Raw genomic sequence first — 10,284 nt, forward strand, 5'->3', positions numbered from 1 at the left:
TGGGTACTTGTTTTTTGATACATTGTCTTCTCCTGGGTAGTGGATACATTGTCTTCTCCTGGGTAGTGGATACATTGTCTTCTCCTGGGTACTTGTTTTTTTGATACATTTTCTTCTCCTGGGCAGTTGCTGCTTTGATACATTGTCATCTTCTGGATAGTTCTCTTATTCACACACACACAAAAGGAACTGAAAAGACAAGGACACATTTCAACTTTCTGATTCTCATTCACTCAGACTGATTAAATCCATCTCATCTGTGGTGAGCCAGGAAAGAGACAGCTTGCTGTCCTCCAAGCCTATGAATCCGGAATAATTGTTTTCTTCCTTGGAATGATGGAAAGAACCTACAAGAGTCAAGAACATTGAGATTTGGTGGAGGGATGGCTCAGGGGTTAGGAGCACATACTAATCCAGGGGGCCTGAGTCTGTTCCCTAGCTTCCACATGAGGAAGCTCACAGCTGCCTGAAACTCAGCTCCAGGAGATCTGATGCCCTGTTCTGGACTGCATGGGGACAACCACGCAGTTGTGCTCATGTGCACAACCCCCCCGCCCACATACATAATTAAAAATGAAATAACTCTTTAAAAGGGAAGAAAAACCACTGCATCCTTGAAATTCTAGATCTAAGGTTGAGCACCCACAAGCGGCTCCCCGGAGACATGCAAGAATAAAACAAGTACAGACGCTTCCTGACAGAATTGTCTACGCCGTGACGCTACTTAAAGATGAAAATACGCTCTCGAGAGCAGCCATTCAAAGACAAGAATGCTCTTCTAGATGGAGATGCTCACCGGGACCACGTGACTTCCAGCAGTTTCAAATGGCTGGCAATGTACGGTAGACTATGAAAATGCAAATTTGGGGTGGGTGGGAGATGGCTCGGTGGTTAGGAATCCTCCTGTAGAGGATGTGGGTTTGGTTTCCACACCCACATGGCAGCCCACAACTGCCTGCAACTCTGGCTCTAGGGGCTCTGACACCCCTTTCTGGTCTCCGTAGACACGGCACACATGTGGCGCATAGAGAAGACATCCCTACACACACCACACAGTCTTTTAAATGCAAAGCTGCCGAGCGCTGACAGGTCCTCAGCTTTGCTGCCATTCTGTTTTTGTCTGAGACGCAGTCTTGTGTAGTTCAGGTAGTCCATGAGCCCGTCACGTGACCAAGGCTCCACACATACTGTCGGAAAGGGGGAAAGAAGCGCTCTTGGCTTTAGTCTCTAAATCAGTTAGCTGTGTGAGTGACCCTCAGATCTGACCTCAGGCCTGATTGCCTCTCCCTGTCTGTGCGGGAGGTAGGTTACAGCCAGAAGTGTTCAAAGTGGCCTGGAGTTCCTATCACTCTACGGCTCAGCCCAGAACGAAGTCCATTCTTGACGTAACTGAAGAGCTGAAGATGGCTGCAGCTTCCTCCTAGACTCCACCAGGAAAAGGCTAAAGCCAGGGCCGGAGGGCAGCCCTGTGTGTCCTCCTTGTCACAGCCTGGCAGCCACACGCTTGAGTGTTGAGCACAGCAGCACAGGTGCAGATGGTCTCCAGAGCCAGGCTTTAGGGGTGCACTGAGGATCCCAGGAGCCTCCAGGGACCCACAGCTCTGTCTAGACGGTAAGTGAGGACCTCGTGCTTATGAGCAGGTCTGTGCAGGGATGGTGTGGGCCTGAAGAGGGGGATTGAAGTCTTGAGAATGTACTGAGAAATGGTCCCTTTATTGGGAAATAAGTAAATGAACAAATAAAAAAATTTTAAAAATGAAAGAAGAGTGAAGGTAAATTGTATATGGAAATGGTCTACTTCCTTGTGTGACGTTACTGCCCTACTCGGAACTCAGACTCCAGCTCCAAGATCCCCTGTGAGACCATGAACCCACAGAAGGGCAAGAGAGTCCCCTCCCCAGACACAGGAAACACATGGCATTTTCCTCGCCCACGGGAAACCTGTTGGCCTTCGGAAGAAAGAGAGGACATGAAAGGACCTGGGGAGGGCTGGGGTTGGTGGGTTTTGTGGAAGACACAGTTAGAAAGCTGTGACTAAAGTTAAGTTTTGAGAGGGAATTTTCCTGAGAACCTTCACCTGTTGCCTTCCCACAGTGAACCCAGCCTTGACCTTCCCCTCTGGAGATGAAGGGGTCTCCCGCCTTCCCTCTGGCTGGCTGTCTCCTCCCTCTGCTCCTCCTGGTGTCCGAGGGAGTCTCAGGAGGTCAGTGTTCTGTCTCCTGCTCTGTATTCTCTCTGGGACACTGGCCCGTCCTTCATAAAGCAGAAGGATGCAGTTCTCAGACTCTGGAGAGAACTCAGAGAGGAGGTCACGTGAATGGCTTAATCTGGTTTTAGCTCCTGAATCTGACGTCAGGCGGTAAACGTGAAACTCCAGGTGAAACTCCAGGGCCCTGTACATGCTGGACAACTGGTCTACCAGCCAATAGGCGCCAGCCCTACCATCAAAAATGTTAATGTCCATGAATGCTGATTCAAAACCTTTTAAATTGTTGTGTAAAACATGTGTGTGTATTCATGTGTGTGTGCATGTGTGTGAAGTTTATTGTGCATTATTTAAAGTAATAAGGTGAGGTGCCATAAATGTTACCCATTAGGAGAAGCTTGACTCTAATGTGTAGATGGTTAAAAACAAGTAAATAGGGTATTTGTATATAGCTAGGCACATGTACTGAAATAGTTGATGGTCTTTGATCACCAGAACTGATGTCTAATCATTCCATCCACTTGAAACCGTGATTTCCCCACTGCACCGTGAAATGGTCTTTCTGAATCCAGCCGCTGACACGTGTGTGCCCTGACACCCAGTGTTGGGTAACTGAGACCACGCCGGCCTCAGGTCACAGAGGCCCTCCATGTTTGGAAGCAATGCGGAACTGAAAAGAGCCTGTCCCCGTCCAGCAGTGGTCACTGTGGCACTCCTGGACTAGAGCAGGAGTCTCTGGGGCCACCAACTCTATACTCGCACAGAGTTCCCCAGTGCGGCCGTCCCTGCCTGAACTCGCAACCCAGACTACCTCGTTTTAGGCTCATAGGGCTCGCTCTCTCTCCAGCTCTCGCTCTCTCTCCTGATGCTGACTTTGTGACCTTGGCTATGTTGACATACTTGAACTGTCCACTTCCTAAACTGTACAATGAGAAGCGTCTGTGTATCCCAGTAGATTCTTAATACCAAAGGGGCTAATATTTCTGAACAAGTGTTGATGTTGCAAAAGTCCGAAGAACACACATAGCTACCCACACATACACAGAGACTGAGCTGTTTACACATGCTTATATAACTGTTAACTTTTTATCTGTTTTCTAAAGTAGAATCAAGGAGAAACGTGTTTAGCCCGAGATACGCAGGCTTGCTTGCTTGCTTGAAGTCTCATATCTCTAACTTGCTTCCACAATCTCTCTCTGGTCCCCAGAGGCGTCCCAGTTTTCTGTGACGGGACCAGCCGAGCCCGTGATGGTCCTGCTGGGCACTGACGCCACCCTGCCCTGCCAGCTGTCCCCCGAGCAGAGCGCAGCTCACATGGACATCCGATGGTACCGGGCCCGCCTCACCTCCACTGCGCTGGTGTTCAGCAATGGACAGGAGCAAGGAGAGCGGCAGACGCCGGAGTACCGGGGCAGGGCCCGGATGGTGAGAAACGCCATTGACTCGGGAAGGGTGGCTCTGCGGATACAGCAGGTCCAGGCCTCTGCCGATTTTCGCACGGCTCCACCGCCCAAGAGGTCTCCGTGGAGCTGCGATTGTAGGTATGCGAGCCGGGCACACAGTGTTGGCTGTGATGTGAGGCGCAGGGCAAGCTGTCCCCCGTCCTCCTTACACCCCGCCGGGAGCTGCCTGTGGCCCTGGATGTGAGGATGTCTGTTGCAAATCAGTTCCCGGCAGCATCCAGTGAGAATGACACTGTCCGCCACCAGAGTCCAACACCACACATCTTACATTTCTGAACCCGAGGGGTGTGCCTGTGCGCGCGCGTGTGCGCGTGTGTGCGTGCAGGCGCACATCTGTGTGTATTTGTGTATGTGTGGAAGGCAGAGGTCAGCCTCAGGTCGCTGTCCACCACGTTTTCTGAGACAGGACTCTCGTTGACCTGCAAATCACTAATTCATCCGGGCTGAGTGGTCAGTGAGGCCCCGGTCCCCAGGCTTGCGCCTGCTCACACAGGCTGTGTCTTCTCTCCTCAGGGTTAGGCTCTGCCCCTCTCGTTTGCATGACCTGAGAACAGTGGGATCCGAGTGCTGTGCTCCTCAGGTGGCTGGTTCCCAGCTCCCAGGGTGCAGTGGAGAGACACCAAGGGGAAGCTCTACCGTCCTCCTCTGAGTCGCTGACCCAAGACGCAGCCGGACTCTTCCACGTGGAGGCGGCGCTCTTGGTCACAGACGGAGATGTAGGCAGCGTGGTCTGCTCCATCCAAAACCCCCTCTCTGAGCAAGAGGAAGCGAAGGGCATCCTCCTCCGAGGTCGGGGAAGACCAGACTCCGAGGGGGTGGGAGGGGGAGGAAGAAGGGCCGAAAGGCGTTGTCCCCAGGCCAGTTTCTGACTATGCTCGCGCCCTGGCAGAGCCCTTCTTCCCCAGGTCGTCTCCGTGGAGAGTAGCTCTGGCTCTTTCTCTCTCCATACTGCTGGTCCTGCTCAGCGGGATCAGCTTTGCCACCTGGAAGGAACATCAAGTCAAAAGGAGAGAACTGGATAAAAGGGCGGAAGAATCTGCTGAAGTGGATCTGGCAAGGAAGGAAATGGAGGCTGCGCTGAAGGGCAGAGGTACAAATGGGGACAGCAGAGCATGTGAGAGGTTCGGGGAAGGCTGGGGACTGAAGGTGCTAGGGAGCATGGAGTGCAGTCCCTGAGGGCCAGAGGACAGAGCAGGGTGGACGAAGGCCTCTGAGGTGTGGCCTCAAACTACAGCCCAGGCCTCCACACCCTGCTCTTCACAGCCCCATGCTCTGCCCACGAGGCACCCCTCCCCAAGCCTCACCTCTCCCTACACTCTGCCCCTCCCCACACCCCGCCCCTCCCCACACTCTGCACCTCCCTACACCCTGCCCCTCCCCATGAGCACATTCTGCCCCTCCTCACGACCCCCACAGCCCATCTTTCCCTGCACCCACACTCCTACAGAGGGGGCTGCTGGTTCTCTTCCTACGAATCAGTCAAAAACCGGCTTGAGAAGGCCTAAGACACCTAAAACTTCCAAGGAGCCCAGACTAAGTGCCCTTGGCACCTTCTCGATTCACAGAGTCCACATGCATGTGCTCATCTTCTTAATTATGGGCCCCTAAGGGAAAGCCAAGCCTACTCCTCTAGCTATCGACCAGCCTCAGGGTGGCTGAGACCCAGTCTGATGGATTTTACCCTTCCCTTTCTTCCAGACGACCTCCAGGCCAACCTGGGTGAGTCTCGCTTCTCCTCCTCCTCTGTAGCATTTGCTTCTCTATCCCGACACTTCCAACACTCACGCTGTGTCGCTTCTTTCAGATCAGAGGAAGGCGCTGTACAGAGAAGGAAAAAGACAGGGGTCCTGCACCCTCCATGCCCTGATGCCAGCTCCTGCTCAGCACCGTCTCAGGGTGGCGAGAGGGGACTGAAAGGCCTAATGGTGGGGAAAGGGAGAGGAGAGGGGGTAAGGGTGAGGCTCTGGTCAGTGCTCAACCATCTTGGGTCTCTTCTGTTACAGATTGGAAGAAGGCCCTGCTGTACCCTGGTCAGTGAGTCCTGGGCACTGAGTCTTGCCAGCAACTCTAAAACACTGGGCATCATAACGGAAACTTAAACACACATGAGCTCTCACACGCACACTTTAACAGCTGTCAACTTGCAAACTGAAGAAAACAAAACAACAGCACAGTTTTTTGAGACAGGGCCTCACACAATAGAGGCTGGCCCACTTGCTCTGTAGCCAAGCCTGGGTTTGAGCTCCTGGGCCTCCTGCCTCCCCCTCCCAAATGCTAGGATTTCAGGCGTGCACCACCTCACCCAGCGAGCTGTGATCATTTGTGTGAGGGAGCCAAATAATCAGGGGACAGGAGAGAAGGGAGAGGATGGAAGGGGAGAGGAGGGAAAAGGAGGAGAGAAAGGGAGGGGAGGGGAGGGGTGCCTGTCTCTTTCAGTCTCTGGGCTCAGCTTTCTGCTCTGCTCTCTTCCAGACTGGAGAAAGGAACTGTTCCAGCAGGGCGAGTGGGGTTGCTCTTGCTGGCCTCGACCCTTTGACATTACCCTGTTGTTTTGGAGCTGAGTGTCAAACCTCGCATGTGCCAGGCAATCTACTGAGCTGCCAGCCCCCATTGTGCTCTCTGGTGTTCCATGCAGTCTTGCTAAGGGAGACACTGCTGCTCAGGCAGAGGGCGGGGGGGGGGGAGGAAGGGATCAGGTGAGGATGCTGGGTGCCACTGCCAGGCTCAGCCTCGAGGCCTCTGTTCACCCTCCACACGCTGGGCCAGCGTTCATGTCCATGGAACCCGCTGAGATGGGAAAACACACACACCATGGCTCCTTACTGAGAGGTGGCCTAACTGAGGGGAATCTACCTTGATCGATCGGTAAGAGCACTCAGCTTCGTTTTGTGAGGTCAGCCTGTGACCTGCCCTTCCACAACCGAGGAGCTCGGCTCTGGAGTACCGAGGACACAGTGTGGACAATGGTGTTAAGATCACTTCAGGTCCTGGCTCCCTCCATGCTCTCCCAAGGCCCCACAGTAGCACAGACAAGATGGAATGAGATGCAGAGCTCCGAATGCAGGGTGTGAGCTCGTGGCCCCACACACTGAGGGTGCTGACACAGCAGCTCTCCACAGCCAGTTTCCTTCAGACTCATCCTCCTACACACTTTGAACACAGTGGTGCTGGTATACAAACATCACAGCAGCGGCTTGTCTTCTCCTCCCCCATCATCCCTCCTCCTCTTCCCCTCCCCTTCCTCCTCTCCTCCTTTTCCTCCTCCAGCTCCAGTGAAGATAAATCATGAAGCGCCTGACCAGGAAGAGACCAGAGGAGAGGAGACGCAGGATCCTTCTGTCTGCAGCACACAGGTAGCCGGGAGCCTCATCACACTTTGCCAGGAAGGGAGATGTTGGGGAGATACCACTGGGAGGCGGGCGCCGGGGACTCTGCGGACTGGAGGCTAGGCGTCTATGAGCTGTGCCCCCAGGGTTCGTCACCCAAAGAATGGCTGAGGAAATTCAGGGTCTTGGAGAAGAAGGGGGACAGATACAGGGCTCTCGCCTTCTGGTCCCAGTGTGTGTCTCAGGAACAACCCCTGATGCTGGAGGCCCCTCCGCGGAAGATTGCAGTCTTCCTGGACCAGGAGGACAATGACCTTTCCTTCTACAACATGACTGACAAGACCCACATGTTTTCCTTCACCCAGGCCAGCTTCTTGGGCTCACTCTATCCTTACTTCAAACGTAACTCCCTGGAGCTCTCTCCATCAGCACAGCCCTAAGAGCTCAGTGGGTGTGTGCTTCATCCTGTGGTGGATGGTCTGCAAGGACCTCCTGGGGGGGCAGGGACCCCTGACCGGGAGGCCTCTTAGCCTGAGACTCCCTGAGCCTCTATGGCCAGACCCTGGGCAAGACTCTCAGACCGTTTGTGCCGTGTGTGGTGCTATACTGTTAATGGTCTTCCTTTTTTATATAAATCTGTTTAATCGTTCCTGAGATGGGTGAATCCACGGCTTTCTGAATCCGATAGCACCTGCTGTGGCTTAATTATTGTTATTAATTATATAGGACCACGTTGGCCCGTTTTCATGCATGTGCGCAGTGTACTCTGAGCACATCCCCCAGTGTCTTTCTTTGTTTGTATGTAACATACTACAGACCAAAGATGTGCTGGTTAGGTTTTTGTCAGTTTGACCCAAGCTAAAGACATGGGATTCTCAGTTCGGGAATTACCTCCATCAGACTGGCCGGGAGCAAGCGCTGGGGAGCAGGCCAGTAAACAGTTTTCCTTCAAGGTCTCTGCATCAGTTCCTGCCTTCAGGTTCCTGTCCTGAGTCCCTGCCCTGAATTCCCTCAGTGATGGAGTGGGACCTGGGAGTTAGGAGATGAAGCAAACCATTTTCTCTCGAAGCTGCTCTTACTTACTGTCTTGGTCACTGTTCTACTGCTGTGAACAGGCACCATGACCAAGGCCACGACCAAGGCAACGCTTATGAGAGGAAGCATTTAATTGGGGCTTGTTTACAGTTCCAGAGGCTTAGCACATTCTCACCAGAGCCGGAGCATGGCAGCACACATAGCGCTGGGGAAGTAGCTGAGAGCCACAGGCAGAGAGAGAGAGAGAGGCTGGACCTGGGATGGGGTTTTGAAACCTCAAAGCCCACCCCCAGTGAAACTCTTCCTCCAACAATGCCACAACCCCTAATCCTTCAAATATACGAGCCTATGGGACCATTCTTTGTCAAAACACCACACAGAGACAGAGAACCAAACCAGGACAAGCAGTTTTAACTGAATTACTATAAAACTACACAACAAAGGCAAACCTGGCTATTGTGAAATTATAGCAATTATAATATTAGATTTACCATAAGTCAAATTACTCTGTGAATTTCCTCCGTAAGGGTTTGGGTTTGGGTTTGGTTGTTGTTTGGGCTTTCTGTTTGTTAGTTTTGTTTTTGAGACAGGGTTCCTCTGTTTAGGCCTCTCTGTAGATGAGGTTGATTTCAAACTCACAGATTTCCACCTGCCTCTGCCTCTGGGGTGCTGGGATTAAAGGCGTGCACTGTCCCCCACAAGTTTCTAACACTGTATCCATGCATGTTTCTTAAGGCGCTGTCAATAAATCACTTCTGTGTGGCACCAGTGACCAGACTATGCTGCCGAACACAGTTCCAAAACAACATTCAAAGGAACAAAAAATTAAACAAACCCACGATTCTCAAACAAAAGTAGCAACACTGTATTAAAATATCAAGAACGCTCCTTCAAATATTGATAGGAAAACGCTAACTTGAGAGCACTCTAAGCTCCATCTTAAATGCAGTGGAAATTAAAGCAGAAAAAAACCCATCAAGATCCCGTTCCATCAAACATGTGGTGGGGCAAACACCATCACCATCAGCCCCTGGGGAACCCCAAGGAGTGAGAAACATGAGGTATTTCTCTTGCTGGAGGCGGAGAGAGAAAGGTGTCACGCTGCCAAGGTGTTAATAAGGGGAACCAGGGCTGGAAAGATGCCTTGGAGGTCAAGAGCATGTGCTGCTCTTGCAGAAGACCTGAGATCATTCCCAGCCCTAAGCCAGGAGGTTCGTAACTGCCTGCAACTCCAGCTAAGGAGATCTGACACTATTCTGGTCTCCACGCACAACACACACACACACACACACACACACACACACACACACACACTTAAAAGCAAAAAAAAAAAAAAGCGAAGACGAGCACTTTCAATTCTTGAGTACTAAGTATGTCAGCAGAGAGCTCATTTTCTTCCATCCAATCAAAGCTATGTATGACATGGATAAGAAATACCCAGAAGAGGATCCAGCCTCCCTCTCAAGTGAACACTGCTTCTACTGGCAAGGCCAGAAAGCGTTGAACAGTCAGTGGACACTGGGTCCAATGGCATGAGGACTTTGGATAAAATATCTTAACTTCAGTCCAGAACAAAGTTCAACAAGATTAAATTCATAGTGCCTGACACTAAGAAAAAAAAAAAAAAAATGACCAGGCGAAGATATAACTCAGGAAAATACAACTCGGATTGAAGAGGAAGTCAATAAATTACAGAACTGCTATGTCAGAATCAGTATTGAGGGTGCAGAAATCTTAGAGGTGACTGGGTGTTGAAAAACGTTACTTACAGACATGATTTTAGGTTTGGTTTTGGTTTGGTTTTAATTTGAGTATTCTGTCTGCATGTGTGCCTGCAGGCCAGAAGAGGGCAGCAGATCTCACTATAGATGGTTATGAGCCACCGTGTGGGTGCTGGGAATTGAACTCAGGACCTCTGGAAGAGCAGTCAGTGTTCTTAACCTCTGAGCCATCTCTCCAGCCCCTTTTAAAAGATCCAGATTAGATTGTATAAAGGAAACCTGTGATGAGACGGTAGTGACACTGGGTACTACTGAGAACACAGGAGGAAATAAATAAATAATAGCGCTGTGTTCTCAGCCAGTTATGCTCCTCGCGAACCAGCTAGAAACTGGGCTCCCAGGAGCCCTTTCAGGTTCAGTTGCTCTGCTTGTCTCATGGAACTGAGAGATAAGCAGGATCATTAAGGTATTTGAAACTCAAACTACCTAGTGTTCTACCTACTGTTTGAATGGGATCAAACCATGACACATGC

The 10,284-nt window shown here is 51.4% G+C and overlaps 1 protein-coding gene across 1 annotated transcript; it reads left to right on the forward strand.

The window, feature by feature from the left end:
- Window positions 1-1,295: 1,295 nt before the first annotated feature.
- On the forward strand, window positions 1,296-8,798 carry LOC129665330 (butyrophilin-like protein 1). Its single transcript, XM_055591934.1, is given in 14 exon segments — window positions 1,296-1,612; window positions 2,095-2,203; window positions 3,414-3,686; window positions 3,689-3,743; window positions 4,163-4,210; window positions 4,212-4,297; window positions 4,300-4,458; window positions 4,559-4,759; window positions 5,368-5,388; window positions 5,474-5,498; window positions 5,671-5,699; window positions 6,142-6,168; window positions 6,937-7,056; window positions 7,059-8,798. Coding segments are annotated over 13 exon segments (1,500 nt in total). The 5' UTR covers window positions 1,296-1,612; window positions 2,095-2,124; the 3' UTR covers window positions 7,436-8,798.
- Window positions 8,799-10,284: the final 1,486 nt, after the last annotated feature.

Source organism: Psammomys obesus, unplaced genomic scaffold, assembly GCF_907164565.1.
Source record: "Psammomys obesus unplaced genomic scaffold, mPsaObe1.curated_primary_1811, whole genome shotgun sequence".
Lineage (NCBI taxonomy): Eukaryota > Metazoa > Chordata > Mammalia > Rodentia > Muridae > Psammomys > Psammomys obesus.